This window comes from Mugil cephalus, chromosome 5, assembly GCF_022458985.1.
Source record: "Mugil cephalus isolate CIBA_MC_2020 chromosome 5, CIBA_Mcephalus_1.1, whole genome shotgun sequence".
Lineage (NCBI taxonomy): Eukaryota > Metazoa > Chordata > Actinopteri > Mugiliformes > Mugilidae > Mugil > Mugil cephalus.
In genome coordinates, this window is record NC_061774.1 from 4,924,657 (window position 1) to 4,940,466 (window position 15,810).

The window sequence follows — 15,810 nt, forward strand, 5'->3', positions numbered from 1 at the left end:
TTCCCTTTGCCTTGTTTTATGCTTTTTGATAATAATTTAGCACCTCTAACCTGTCTAACCATGTTTGTGTCTTTGTTGTCCACTGGTGCTGACAGCTTGTGCTGCTCGGGAAATGTGTTAAGAGGCCACCTGTTCAGTGCTCAGTTTGTCTGAAGGTTTCTGGCAGAGCTGCCTGCTTTAAGCAGCAAGATATTTTTAACATGTCACAATAGGAAAAGTACAGGTTTAAATAATAAAACGGGCAAAATGAGTTAATGAATTGTCCTTGATGAATATCTAAAACAGGGACTTTTTCCTGAATTTGTTGTGGTGCCTTTAAATGGGTTTACTCATTATGAGAGACCACGATTTTGCTGGTTCCATTTCATTTCATTGCCTGCCAAATTGCCAGCCTCATTGGTTTATAGAGGCCAACAGATGCCTAGCACCAAATCAATAATGTTTATATATATATTCTTCTTTTCTTCTCTTTTTTTCAAATCAACATTTCAAAGTGCCTGGCAAAGACATAAAACATCATCCTGGTTCTGGTTGAAACCTTACAGCTGAATTTTGCACTGTCTGAAGAAATCGATTTTGTTCAGACCGATAAAAGGGCCATTACAATAATACAGGCATGATGAAATAACAGCATGTAAAATAGTCTCAGTGTCTTTAAAAGATGAAATGGTCTGGACGATGTTCCACAGATGGTATAAACAGGAGTGGACTATCTTAGTAATGTGGGACTGACTCCCATGTCGAAAATAGTAAAATAGTAAAGTATCACTTTAAGGTACAATTAGAACATATATGAATAAAATATATGATTTGCTATTATTTCTTTAATAATCACACATAAGCTATGGACACGGACAAATATTTTAATTGATTGACAGTCCTAATTATAACCTTCCTTACTATGTCAGTAAAAACTGAAAATGTAAATTTGTATCTAAAATATAATTTTGGGGTTACAGTTGATGTGTTAAATTAAATTTAATGATATACAGCATTTTGAAATTTAATTGACATTAAAAGGTCTTATTCCCAGTGGAAAGCAGGTGTTTTTAATTAATTACCTAACATCTAAACAGATCTAATTCATTTTTCTCTACTATTTTTTCTCCCAGTGCCCTCGACAACTGGAACTAAAACACACCATAGTAAGTTCTTTCTATTTTTACGTTTTAGATTGTAGCCGTTCAGTTGAATCTGCAGCAGCTCCAACAGCTGAATGAGTTTCGATTCCTAGATCAATACTCGGAACGCAGTTAACATGCCCATTTAAGAAGCAAATTGCTCGCATATCAAGTGTGAAAATCCAATTTAGCACAAGTTTCATAAATGAGAGTTTAGAGAAAGCCAACATTTTTGAAATGCAGGTTGCTGTTGTCAGCAAAATTAAATGAGTGTAGCTTTCTGACAAAACTACAAGAATTATTCATGAAAAGGGATCGTCAAGAAATGAGTTAAGAATTTGTTAAACTTCTTAACTTAACATGCATGCCCAGACTTTTTACACACTTATTTGTGTTGTACAATTAAATTTCAATGGGAAATATTTTTGTTTTATTATTGTTTTTTTCCCATTAAGCCCATAATGGCAACGTAATGATGAAGAATTTTGCACTGACAAATGTATTTAGAAGTAGCAACTGCAGACTCTTCTTTGGTAACTGCAGACCAGGATTTGGACAGTTTTCCTTCCTGGTAGATGCAGTCAAACTCTATCAGACTAGAGGGAAGGCATCAGCAAACTACCATCTTCAGGTCTCTCTACTGATGTTCTATAAGATTTAAGTCTAGCTGTTTGCTGTGCCACATAAATACAGTCAAAAACTTGTCTTGAGGCCACTCCATTGCCTTAGTTGTTTGAGTCAACCTTCTGTGAGTTTGAATCAGTACACTCAGCAATCAAGGCCTGATTGATTAAACGCTAGTGAAATTCTCATCCTTCCAGCAGGTTCTCCACATCTCCAGATTACCTTTGAATTTCTGTTAGGGTGACTATTGGGTTCTCGGTCAATTCCCCAACAAAGTACCTAGCTGCTCAGTCCCTTAGAGTGGCTGGACGGTTTCCAAGCGACTTCCCTTTCAGAACCATTTAGGCCTCCGTTATCCTAGGAGCACTCAAAGCTTTAGAGTTTTTTATTGCAGAGGTCTAAAAACAGTTTCTTGGGCTTCATTACTCTTTTTTTCTCTGTGTGAATTTTAATTGGACAGGTATTTTCTTTTCAGAGCTAAGTCTGTATTTAGTCTCTAGTAAATGGGTCTGAATACTTTCTGAAGCAGCTGTAGTCTCAGTGTTGACTAACCTGAGCATGTTCTGTTTTCTCATCTGTTTTGAAGCAGTTTGTTTCGCAATTCCTCGGACCAGACGACACTCCATTCAAGCAGGTTTCCTTAAACAAAACAAGAACACACACAACACAACATCGTCGAAGAGCAACCGAACCGTCTCAGTCGAGGCCTATCCTAGCCTTCGGTTCGGTTAACACCTGCAGAACCTCAAACTCTTCTCAACCTCTCAACGTCAATCTGAGCCAGGCTTGTTCTGCATTTTTTCAAAGGACTTCTGTGACTTCTGTGTTTACATTTGTTCACTCACAAAACAAAGCTGAGAAAACATTCAGTGATAGGACATTAACTGTGATGCTTGTTCGTTTTAATGTTCTTAACTTGTGCTTAAGAAAACGGAGGCTGAAAGGTCACCTGGAGGTAACAGCAAAAGGATAGAGGACATTTTTTTCATCCCACACTTAAAATCAGAGTGACAGTTTCAACTGAGACTCATGGTACAGGTGGGTCAATACACCGAGGAAAGCTGCAAACGTACATGAAATACAGTTTGCTCAGAAAGTGCTGTTTTGTTGGATATGGCACATCTTTTTTAAGCATGCAGCATGTGTGAGATGGTGGATGTGTGTAAATGCTATGAAAGAGAACGTGATGATCTGAATAAAATGGTAAAATGATGGAAAAAGGAGAAATTTAGCATAACTTTTTTAAAATGTTTACATTTTACAGTTTGTCTTTGCTGATTGGGTGAGGGGTACACTGCAAATGATTGGTTGCCTTCCAGATGGATGTTTCACCCTGTCCAATATGCTCATTTTTAAAAGGGAAAATCCACCAGAATATGGGAAGCGTTTCATTTGAAAACTTGAAATTGAATAACAATTTAGGTAAAGCATATATCAGCAAAGATATAAACTGACTTATAACATATGGCTCTTGATAAAAGCCTGTTAACCGTTTTTCAAAGGATGCACTTCAGGTGCAATAGACAGATGCGATCTTCTCATTTCTCAGATAGCAATTTTGTTGTGGACAAAACCAATCTAACGATGCTCAGATGACCATGTTGCTTTTACTGTTAATACATAATTTCCGTTAAGCTGTGGCATCTACATTTGCATCAGGTCTTAGTTTCCTACTACCTTTAAAGAACCAGCGAACATTTGAAAAAAAGACAACATGGCTTTATGCTGCAATTCATTCTGGTCTGCTGAGGCTAGTGTCTTAATATCAATTTCTTCTTACAGCAAATTCTGTTTGAGATCAGTTGTAGCCAGTTTTCCATTTAGTTCTTTCGAACCTTCATCAGTTGTGTATGTCAAAGGAAAATCTTTGTTTTTATTTGTGTGTTATTAATGTGCAAGAAAAATATCTATTTATCTTCTTTCTACACATTAACGACAAACTCGGAACAATTTCAACAACAGTGCAAGTTGGTGTTTTTGGTGGATTTTCCCTTTAAATATATGAAAGTCAGAGGGAAGGTTGCATTCCCAGGTTCACTAACACGACATTTCTTGCTTTCATAGTGGTAGCACTTTTAAAGTGGAGAATTAATTCTCAAGCCAAATCCTGTTTTCTTTCTTTGTTTTCTTTTGTACTGTAGGTCTCAGGTCTTTAGTGTTCTACCAACTATGTGCGTATTTAGTCTTTTTGTCCGCTTTTACCCACAGCAGCTATGGATACATTTAATATGAAACAAGTGAATATATTTCAGAGCTATTATTTCTTATTTTGTACTGCTTGATATGAAAGTCGACTGATAAACTATGCTGAAATATGGTATAAGCATTGGACAAGCCAATCAAGTTATCCCACCCACCTCACCTTCATGTTTACAGGTCAGATTTGAAGCTGCTGTCTGGCAATGATGGTAGAAAATATTAGACAATCCATTAGCGTAACAAGTGAGCACTGTCAATCAGATAGAAAGAAGAAGCATGCTTTACAGTTTGCACAGTTGATGGTGTTGATGCACACTGTGAAAAAATAATGTCCATTTTAACAACCAAGTTTGGATTGTTATTATTTCTCCAAATTATAAAATGATTTACAGCAATTTAACATATTTATCTTAAATAGCTGATAATCTTTTACATTGGGCTCTTCTTTTCACATTCAATTAACAATTGTTTTCAATTGTTCAATGTGAGCTAACAATAATTTTAAATAACTTTGATGCAGGTATTTTATTTAGTAATTTTAGCGTCAACCAGTTATTGTCAGAAACTACTCGAAATGCAGTATTTTGCCTCTTGCACCTTGTTCCCATTTTATTATTATTTATATTTTATCTTACTTTACCTCTACATTACAAACTGGCTGACCGACTCAGCTAGTTGCTACAGCTGGTAGGCTAGCTAACCTTCGCTGACCCAGAGCCTTTCCCATTTTATTTTTCTTAACAATTATCACACTCAATAGCTGAATCCAGTAATATATTAAATAAATAAAAGTAAGTTGTTTGTGCTAACGAGATGTTACAGGTATTTTATAGGGTAATATTAGCATCAACTGATTAGCATAGGAAAATATTTGAAATTAGCCTATTCAATATACAGTATTTTACCTCTTGCACCTTATTCCCATTTAATATATATTTATATTTGAAGTTAAGTGAACTCACAAAACAAACAGAATGATGCTCAAATAATCCATGCTTCAGGTAAAATCTTTACGACTAATCACAATCCAAGCTAGTTAGCTATTGCTAACTGCTCTTTCTGAATAACTAATTTTCTTTCTTTTTTCCACATCAAACATTAATTTTAACCAAAAGTTTCCCATGTTTGATGCTACTTTATCATAGTTATAGAATAAATATGTAGTATACAAAACTGCCAGCCTTCAAAAGTTTTCATATATTTGCGAGTAAATTCGAAATGTCCTCCATTTTAGTTTACTCGATTCTTGTTAATTTGGACATTATTCAAGTACCAGTGCGCTTAATTTGACCGGACTATCATGTCTGCTAGAGTCTGTATGTGACCTGTTTTGAGAGAAGAAAAAAAAATGGATGATTTTACTAAGTGCTTAAATGTTGTGGTACCCTGGATGGATCAGATACAATGGTATCTGCTTTGAACTGTGATGCTCTAAAACTGGGCACTGATGGAGCCACTGGAGAGGAACTTTGTTGTGAAAAAAAGAGTGTATAAATTGTGAATAAACTTTGAAATTCAAGTTATTGTTTCACTGCTGTTCTGCTATGAATGAATCTGCCTTTAGGCTGCATGTTTGTAATTTTTATGTAGTTTTGATTTAACACAATAGCATGTTACTAAATGTTTGCGCACCGTGTATCTTAAGAGTTTAACACTGCACATTTTTATGTTGTGCTGCCACTGCTGGCCTCGATCCACTAGCCTTGCTGGTCAGCTATTTCAATACGAGATGATTATCATCTTTCATAGGCTTTGTTCTGAGGTTTTCTCAGGCACCAATCTGTATGTGAACAAACACCACCAGCAAAACCACATACCAACTCATTGCTAGCCCTAAATAGGCCCATATAAAGTCAGATGAGAACAGAACTGGTTAAAAACAGAAGCAGCAGTTAAGAAGAAAATATGTTTTTCTGTTGTGTCTACAGATTTCTGCAGAATTCCCCCTCTGTTTTCATTTGGCTTAATGTGCCAACAACCAAACAACACGAGATACCATTAAAGTATGCACACTGAGATGGTTTTCGGACTTCAAGGGTTAGGGTGTCCATGCTGACCGCTGTCCAGTGTTGAAAGCACCAACAATGTGAACATACCAGGGTGCAGGGAACAACCTCTTGCCATTGGGGTGTGGTTGGTCTTTAACGTTGTTTAATTAGGGGTAGGTATCAAAGTAACATCCGCAAAAACGCCAGGATTGAGGTTTCCCAGAAGAGCATTCGTCAGTGTTTCTCAGTGTTGTGGCTGATTGGTGTACATCAGTTAAACCCTAACCCCAACCCTCATCCTGCATCCACCCATTCTTAAATTAATTTTTTAAAAATCTAAATCCGATGTGTTGACTCAGCCCCACATCACTCACAAGGAGGCCTTTTCTCGAAAATAAAGCCACTTAAAGAGTCCCAGAACCTCTCTGGCCTAGTCTTATATACAGTATGCATTTATTGTTCGTTCTTAATTACTCACAGTTCTGCACACTGCCGCACGTGCTAGAGACTTCTACTCGCTGTTTCTCTACGGACTGTGCAGTCTGTGTTTATGTTTGGAGGGAAATGATAGGTTGCGCAGTAGCGAGCTGCAACTGCCTCTTAAAACCAGCAGGAACTTGTAGCCTTCAGGATGGCCTGTTTACATGAGTATATTCTCATGCCACATTTCTTTTTAATTGAATTGTCTTTAGTGAACATGAACATGATCAAGAACTGCTGTGTTTTTGCATGACTGCATAAGCCCTGGGGCAACGACTGTTTCATAGGCTTCTATGGGGTGCATTTAACATAACTGAGCTCTTCAGGAATTTCTACACGTGTGATAGTATGCACTTTTGTACATAACAACTCTAAACACGAGCATTGGTGTCGACATCTCAGCTGGTGTGGCCCAAACGTTCTTTCTTTCTCCTGACAGCAGTAACTGATGTTGATGTTCTCCTCCTCCTCCTCCTCCTCCTCCTCCTCCTCCTCCCATACAGCTGTCTTTAAATGCATCTGCATTTTTTTTGCATCCTCAAATCCCTCTTTGTCTGCTTGGCCAATAAATAGCAGGAGGGACCTTCAGCTTGAGCAGTCCCTTTCTCCTCCTCTTACAATCAGCATCATGTGGATCCAGGCCACCGCCCTGCTGCTCGCCTGCTGCCTCTGGCCAGCTGAGGCTCAGAGAAGACAAAGCATCTGGGATGAGCCCATCAAATTCAACACCAAGGCAAAGGATTCGTGCACCATGATCATCACCGGTCAAGGGGAATACACAAGGCTGAGGATGTCATGCCAGGGCGCAAAACGCTCCTACTGGTGCGAGTATGTGGGCACGCCACAAGCCTGCCGAGCTTACAGCAAAAACCCCCGCCACTATTTTGTTCAGATGTCCTGGATCCTGAGGAAGCACTATAATGCCTGCCAGGCACCGAGGGAGATCAAACCTCACATGTGCAGGATGGCCTCTGATGACTCTCAGATGATCTTCTCAGGTGCTTCCTTCTCCCGGTCAGAAGCTCCTTCTAGGACAGAAGCAAGACCAGCAGTGCAGACCAGGAGACCTCAACGTCCACCTACACCTACGAGGCCTGATTCAGCAAGGCAGGCAAACGCAAAAACAGTTCGAATGCCACAAAGGGGAAAGACCACACAGGCCCCCAGTTCACAACCAATAACAACGACAACTCCTCCTGTTGAGAGCACTCCTAAGAGGATGGCTCGGCAGTACTGCTGGAGGTCACTACAAGGCGTCTGCACCTATGTCATTGGGTTGTTTCGTAGTTAAAAAGGTGAGCATTCAACACAGAGCATTTATGGCTAATTTTATGACTAACCTAAGAGTCCTCTGGAGTAAAAGAGGCGATTTTATCAAACTTTCCTACAGCACTCTTTGCAAAAAAGTTGTACGGCTGCACATAATTTTAAACTCTATGCATTTCCTTTCTCTGTTATGTTCCCAGATTTAGAATTCTGATGAAGATAACTCCTGATGTCTGAGTAAAACTGACCTCGGAGGAAACTTCCAGGCTAGTTGCAGTTTGTTGTGGCAGAAGAACTGTAGCACCATCTTCTGGGGAAGCGGTGATACTGCAGTTGCAGAAATAAACCTGGAAGAACTTCACTACCTGACTTGATAATGCATGTATGAAATGGTACTGCTTTAAGTTGCGATAACGTATGTATTTATGTTTGTTTACTTGTATATAATCCTACTCAGTCACATACCTTGAGAATTACATTGTTGGAAGAGCTGAGATTTTGCTATTTTTTTTTTCATTCACATTTAAACAGGTAACGACTTCTGTACTCATCTTTTTGACAGAAAGATAAAAAGAATGTGAAATGATTACTTAAAAAAATAAATCATATTTCAAATCATTGTGTTAAGCAGTTAGATTTATTTAGGAAAAGTTTTGTAAAGGGTTTTTTCTACAGTGTCTGTGTACATTTTTAGAAGTCAATTAATGTATTTGACCACTAGGCATTTCAGATATCAGGACTGTCAGGTTCTACCCGTCAGAGATTTTCTCCTGCAGGGACATCTGGCTGCTTTCAAGATATTGCAACTCATTTTATCTTTTGCAGGCTGCACTCACAGATGGCCCAGTGAGCATCTTGAAATACCTATTTGCATTTGTTTTAAATAAAGAGCTTAAATCATTCTAAAGCAGGAGGAGCTTCCTGGGGTAGGCTGCACAATCTGCCACAACAGATAACTTTTAGTTGTGATATCTCAACATAAGTCTGGTTAGTGTTTATAAATGACTGAAATCCATAGACATGGGGGCTTAAAGCCTTCATTAGGTTTGGAGTCAGAGAAAACATGAAGGAATTGTAGATTAGTCAGCATCCTTATCTGTTTTTATTTTCATTTAAAACATTACAACCCCTATCTTTCGTCACATGATTGCAATTTGCGAATGTGTTTTCACAATCCAAATGCTCATATTTTTCCAACTCGTTCCTTTTAAAAATATGACCTCAAGAAACTTTATAAGCCCTTCAGTCATGCTGCACCCCTGTGTGTGTGTGTGTGTGTGTGTGTGTGTGTGTGTGTGTGTGTGTGTACTTCTGCAGCTATCTTGCCGGGGACCACTTTAAGTTTTACAGCATCAGATTGAGGACATTTGTGCAAAGTGAGGACATTTTGGCTGGTCTTCACTACTTTACAAGGCTGTTCGATGGTTAAAATCAGTTTTAGGGTAAAGGTTGCAATTACGCTATGGTTAGGGTTAGGTTTAGGGTTAGGCGTTTAGTTGAGATGGTTAAGGTTAGAGTAAGGTTAGGGAATGCATTATGCCAATGAGTGTCCTCACAAAGATAGCCATAACAATGTGTGTGTGTGTGTGTGTGTGTGTGTGTGTAGTGTCTTGTATAGCTGTCTTTCTGAGAACCAGTTGAGTTTTATACCATCTGAGAGAGGAGATTTGTGCAATGTGAGGACATTTTGGGCCGTCCACACTTCTTTGCAAGGCTGTTTCAGGGCTAAGATGTTTTAGGTTAACGGTTACAATATGGTTTCATATGAGCTAAGTGCCTAATCCTATAATATGGCTAGGATTAGGCACTTTGTGGATATGGATAGGGTTAGTGTTACTAGGGAATGCATTACATTAATCAATGTCCTCACAAAGATAGCATGTGTGTGTGTGTGTGTGTGTGTGTGTGTGTGTGAAGGGGAGGGCTGATTGTGCAGCAGCATACTGCAGACTACAGGTAAAAGCGACTCAACTCTCATGTGATCGGACTGCAAACCAAACTTTCACTGAAGATTTTCAGGTAAGTAAAGTTACTACTGTTATATGTGTTTACTTGTTTTATTATTCGTAAGTACTTATATGACACTAGACTAATGGATGCAATATAATACAACAGTCCTTCACTAAATCATGGCTTCCCAGAAGTTATGATTTTCAACATTCGACATAACATTAAAAATGTCTGAGAGAGCTGTTGATTCAATTGTGTTTTCATTGTGGAGGTTGCACTGGATTTTTATTTATTTATTGTTTTTTTTATTATTATTATTTGACAACCCCCTTTAATTAAAGGGCTTGGATAAATAATAGAAACACTAATGTTTAATCTAATACAAACTCCATCCTCCAGAATTTGAATGATCACCTTTCTGACAATGTTTCAACATAAACTGAACTTTACAGGCATAACGACGGAGTTAGTTCAGGACTGTTATATCAGCAGATGCATTTATTTTCACATGTGTCACTAATGAACTGGCAAAGGAGCATAAATGTATTGGTTGCTGCATACATTTAATCAATCATTTATTGTGATACCGTTTTATTTTTTTCTACTTTTAGATGAAAGCTATGTCACTTGATTTAAAGTTTTGTCATTCAAAACAACATCCTATATTGATGCTCCACTTAACGTTATTGTTTGTTTTAAATTTCTTTTGCTTGCCTTTCACTGTCCCAATAGCCACAGATGAGGTCCTATATCTGAATCTGGTTTTATTGTTTTTTATCACAGAGTGCTGGTTTCATGGCGTTTCTAACCAACATCACCATTCTTCTGGTCGTGGCGTGTGTGTCCCATCAGCTGATGCTGGGCGCCTGTCAGAAGAGCCATGGACGGAAGGGGCGAGGCACGGACAGGGGACAGAACAAGGATAGGTCAGGGCTGAAGATGGACCGCCAACCTAAGTCTGTCTCTGCACAACCCATTAAAGGAAAACTGGTCACCAAAGACAAGTCCGAGTGTACCTGGACAGCAACGGGCGAGGACATCTTCATCCTCAGAGTCTCCTGCAAGAAGGGGGAGAGGAGCTTCAGCTGCGAGTACACTGCCACACCGGCTGTTTGTCCCCAGTACACCTCCAACAATAAACTTTACTGGAAGCAAATTGCCAGGTCACTGAAGAAGCAGAAGAGCCTGTGCCAGGACAGTGGTGCGCTTGTCAGAGCTGGTATGTGCAGAAATGCTGCCACAGATGCTCATTTCAGACTCCGTGTTGCACAGAGGAGGAAGACTCTCCAGCCTTATATTCCACCTTCCACAACTGTCAAATCCTGTCAACCCGAAAACAAGAAGCGAGCCGAGGAGTACTGCAATGACTCCTGGTCAAGCTTATGCACATTTTTTTTTACAATGGTTCAGGATTATGATTGCTAAGACAGAAAACTGTAGTAAACTCAACTCAGCTTTGTATGCAATTACATCAATACTTATCTTTAATACTTGTGATTTTTTATAGAGGCTGAGGTTAACTGTTCACACAAAATCATTCCACCTTGCTAACACTGGTTTATCCCTCAATAAACCCTTTTTCTATCTATTCTATGTGTAGTTTGATTAGACATAAAGACTACTGAGACAAATGTCAAATTCATTGTGCCCACATACTATCACAGTGCAGCTGGTTCTCTATCTATTTCTCTGTTTCTGTGGAGTCTATTACTTTACGTAACTTCACTTAAATGCATTTATGTAACGTCACAGTGAAAATGCCTGCATAAAAAGCCCCAGTCTGCCCATATAAAACAATAATTCATGTCAAACCCAGTTTCTACCTTTGCTAAATGCGTACAGTCCTGAAGGCATTTGCTGGGAGATTAGATGTTTGAGCTTGCTGGGTGTTGACATAGTAATTTAACCAAAGTGAGTGTGATTTCTGGAAGAGTCAGCCCGCATACCTTGGCACTGAGAAGCCTCTGAAGCCTCTGAAACTCTCAGTGTGAAGCCATTAAAACTGCACTTATTCAACTTGCATAATCAGAGTCAACCAGGATAAATGTAATAAAACTGACTATTGAAATACTTGACATGTTATGTTTGTCTTTTTTAACAGGGTCAGTGCAACTCTGCGTAGTTCTAATCCTGAGTAGAAAAATAAAAAGCCAAAAAATTAGAGTGGTCCATCATGTGACAGTGTTTTCCATTTCACACTTTCACAATGCACATTTATATATCCACTGCACCTAAAACCATCAGCGAAAAATGTTTAAAACCAAAATCATGATAAAGTCTATAAAAGAGAGAAGCTTTCGTCATCCAGAGAAGCTCAAACAGATCAGAACAGAGCAGCCAGATGACATGCTGTGATTTCACAAAGGGGAATGATGCTCCTTTTTCCTTGATGATTGAATCTTCATCTCCTGCTGTAACCATAATGCATTACCCACAGCTGAAATCCATCAAGTTCAGACTCTCAGCAGGTTGCATTCTGAGCTTTGTAGGAAATCTGTTATTGGCAGATGAGTCGGACCAAAACGATGTGGCTCCAGCAGAAAAAAAGCAAATTAGAGGGCAGCCACAAAGTCACTGCAAGAATGCAATGAATATAGAAGTGTATTTAGGGAGGAGTTCTTCGAGCGAAACCTTAGAACACCAGCTGCTGGAAACACAGGACTGTAATTCTGCTGGGCGGCTTAAGCAATGTGATGTAGGGAAGTGGTTTGGATAGCATGCTCCATATAAACTGTGGCCATAAAAACTAAAATGCCATAGGAACACCTGCTCACTCCTAAATGATCTGCTTTGTGGATAATTTTATTAAAGACTGCAGTGTTAAAGCTGATAAAAGGACAGGAGGCAAGCCATTGAAATAGTATTTCTGAGACTGTCAGAAATGTGATAAAATGACACTAATGTTGTTTTATAGTCCAATAAGCAGTCATTCTCCCAACCAATAATGTATAGTTTTGACCCAGACCTAATTCAGATAGCACACGATCCCCTTTCAGAAAGTGTCAGATCTAAAGACAGACTCAACTTCTCAGTGAAATAACAGAAACTGCACTGCTGTATCACGCTTTGCATTAAGAGCCTCCGTTTTGATTGTGATAGTTTTCTGTTTCTATGTGATTTGTCTTGCCACTGGTGTCTTAGAAGCACAGCATGTATCTCAGCTAAATATCTCAGTCTTTACAGAGTCGTGCTTTTACAGGTGCAGTGATTATGGGAGACGAAGACTAGCATTTTCAGAAACAATTACAGCTAAAGCACTCTTGTCTTTTAAATGTCACGTAGTACCTAAAATTGGCAGCATCATATTTTATCATAGCCCTAAACATGAACCTGTACTTCCTTCAAGACAAGGTTACCATTTGCATTACATTGTGCAAATCACAAAGGTATTTTCATATTGGCATTTTTAAAGCTGCACTACTGTGTTATTTATTTATTTATTTTACATCAAGTCAAATGACTCTCATCAGCAACGTCTCCAGCAGCAGCAGGCCCTGGACACCTTCCTTTACTATCCTAGCAACCGTAACAGAGATTAAGAATACGAGCCTTCTGGTTGGTCAAAGAAAAATATCTTTTATGTGCATATGTACTGCGCATTTGTTTGGCCATCTGATAAACTTGATGTTTCTCTGTGTCTGCTGGATGTTCATAATTAAAACCTTACTAATATGATGGCGGCGAATGTTTAAAAGCTTTTTGGTCAACATGGTCACATTACGCAAGATATGAAAAGAATTTTTAAATTGACATTGCCTACACTGTAGGGACAATATATAATAGGTCTGGATGTCTGTGGCTCTCAGCCTGGTAGGAAGGCAGTCTTCTAAATCACCTGAAGCTCCTGTTGCTAAAAACAAAACATTCCTCTAAGCAGCCTTATTCCGTGCCATTGCTGGCTTCCAGGCTTACACCAGAATTACGGCCAAAAGCATCCTTCCTGAGTGGACCCTGGTTGGTGAGGACTTACAGGTGGTCTGACCACCCGCTGCTCCTGATTGGCCGAGAGATGTGAGTCGAACTGAAACTAAAGGACTCCAGCACCACTGACACTAAGGAGATCTGGGCCAGCATGCACGCATGCGGCTTACAAGCTCATACAAAAGCCTTTGTGAATGAGCATTTGGTTTATAAAGAGCTTTAGACTCAGTGGAGCCAAGATTACAAACGACTGTGGGGAATGAATGAAACACCACAAAAGTGTCATTGTTGATGTGAAACTAAACTAATACATGTGCGGTTCTGGCACTAAAGCAACCACAAAAAAAGTTATACAATCACACCACACAAATCAAGATCATCATCATAACTTAAATTTGTTAATGGAATGTGACTGTGGAGGCTTTTTAACGCATCCTCCTGCAGTAGAGGTCAGCATCTTTCCAGGACAAGACTGATTTAAGATAAGTCTCAGCCAGTGACTGCCTCAGAGCATCGTCTGGCTTATAGACTATACTGACAAAGCTGTCCATGTAGCAGGTTGGAAACACTTCATGTGCAGTTTTTAGGTAAACAGACACCCCTTTGTTTTTTTGTTAATATTTTAACTATTCTTACAGGTTTACACCACTAACCCCTTCATGGCCTACGTCACTGTGACGTCACAATGTTAACCGGAGGCAAAACAGAGGGAAACCTGAAGCGCACACTGTCACTTTCGACCATGAAAATGTTGTCTTGCTGTATTTTTGGTGCCAAATCCGAAAAATCAAAAACACTAAGTTTTATCACATACCAGCCACTGCCACTCGTAGACAACTTTGGTTTGGCTTTGGCTTTGGAGGATGAATGTGGTCCCATCAGTCAGAGTCAAATTAACACTCACGGCCTCAGGGAGTGTATTTGTATATTCTCTAAAATATGCATTTCTCATGTCCATTCTTGCCAAAACAGTCTCTTGAAATATGCTAACTGCTGTTTATAATCTACAGTATAGTGTTTGAGATCTGCTTCTTCCAGTTAAGCCCCGCCCCTCAAAATGCTCACATTGTCAACAAACCACGAAGGGGTCCATATTATGGACAAACTCATCGTGACCTCACCCATTGGATTCTGAAACTCAGAAATGAAGCCAGAAATGGGGGAGCCAAAATGGCGGCGAGGAGGTAGAAGCCACTTTCCTCCAACTACCTTTCTGTCTGTATGCAGTTATGTCAGAAATCTCCCCAGCTAAATGCAAAAGCCAAGGTCATCCGCCTGTTACTCCTACGACCCTCCTACACCCTCTATGAAAGTCCTGACATAGAGCATTTGTTGGAATCATGGAGGACTTTTTAAAATCAGGGTCAGTTAAAAGATTGATTGTAGAGAAGAGGAATTTATTGTCATTCTGTCCGTCTGAAATGAGTTTAGTGAAATGGGAGGTTCTTGTCTGTTTGATGGCATTATTGTAGCTTATGAGTTTTTCCCATAGTATTTCCGTATGATGGACTGTCAGTTTAGTTTTCCTCCATTTCCTCTCCGCACTTCTGATCTCTACGTTTCTTCATGGGGGTCTGGGTTTGGATTTTAATGTTTTTATTACGGATTTATGCGTATTTATTTTCCTTAGACTGAATGATTACATTATTTTTTGTCAGTTGCTTCCTAACCTGTGTAACCTTTGCTGCCCGTCCTGATTACCCCTAGGTCTGATAACATCCACAGTTATACTGATTATGTTCTAAACAGAATCAATGTAGCAGTTGTTTAGAACTGAAGAGTAAACTTGGATGAGTGGTGTGACATCTTCAAAAAAATTCAAACAAGCCCAAGTGACTTTGTTTTAGTTTTGTCGTTGGATTTACACTCAATATCTCTCTCCTGTCACTGTATTGGTATTTTAAATGCTCCTCTGATTCTATTTAATTTGTGACATCTCACAAAATGTGTCTGCAAAAGAGCATCACATCCACAACAAAATATAGATTCATGACAATAAAAGCTACAGAAATTATGTTGTGGGTTCTTACCTGAATGACTTTAACTACAGAGTGATGCAAACATTATATCCTCAGTCATTTTTCAGGGAACTGGAGTGAAAAACGCGTTTGCAGAGAGAGCATGCCAATACTTGCCTCTGTTGCCTTCAGGCTCGCTCTGTTTTCAGCCTGGGTTTTGTATAGCGTGTTGAGACAATTTGTTCTGTTATTGATGCTATAAAGATACAATTTAATTGAAACGTAATTGAATACAAGAAAATC

At 39.1% G+C, this 15,810-nt stretch overlaps 3 protein-coding genes across 22 annotated transcripts in view; all 3 read left to right on the forward strand.

The window, feature by feature from the left end:
• Positions 1–5,463, forward strand: part of prom1a (prominin 1a) — an 81,961-nt gene extending 76,498 nt beyond the window's left edge. For 16 of the 20 annotated variants that reach the window (XM_047585400.1, XM_047585399.1, XM_047585410.1 and 13 more), the window contains 2 exons: positions 1,113–1,145; positions 2,332–5,463. Coding sequence is in view for 2 of the 20 variants with exons in the window: in XM_047585420.1 (XP_047441376.1) it covers positions 1,113–1,134 (22 nt within the window). In the remaining 18 variants the exon portion in view is untranslated. The remainder of the gene's footprint in view (positions 1–1,112; positions 1,146–2,331) is intronic. The other 4 variants (XM_047585402.1, XM_047585401.1, XM_047585423.1 and 1 more) reach the window with 1 other exon arrangement.
• A 1,511-nt stretch (positions 5,464–6,974) lies between these two features.
• On the forward strand, positions 6,975–8,296 carry fgfbp2a (fibroblast growth factor binding protein 2a). The gene is made up of 2 exons (XM_047585437.1): positions 6,975–7,707; positions 7,879–8,296. Exon 1 carries the CDS (start codon positions 7,041–7,043, stop codon positions 7,701–7,703), a length of 663 nt encoding a protein of 220 aa, XP_047441393.1. The 5' UTR covers positions 6,975–7,040; the 3' UTR covers positions 7,704–7,707; positions 7,879–8,296.
• Positions 8,297–9,602: 1,306 nt separating this feature from the next.
• fgfbp1a (fibroblast growth factor binding protein 1a) lies at positions 9,603–11,698 on the forward strand. The gene is made up of 2 exons (XM_047585300.1): positions 9,603–9,697; positions 10,412–11,698. The coding sequence occupies exon 2, from the start codon at positions 10,424–10,426 to the stop codon at positions 11,051–11,053; it is 630 nt and encodes a 209-aa protein (XP_047441256.1). The 5' UTR covers positions 9,603–9,697; positions 10,412–10,423; the 3' UTR covers positions 11,054–11,698.
• Positions 11,699–15,810: the final 4,112 nt, after the last annotated feature.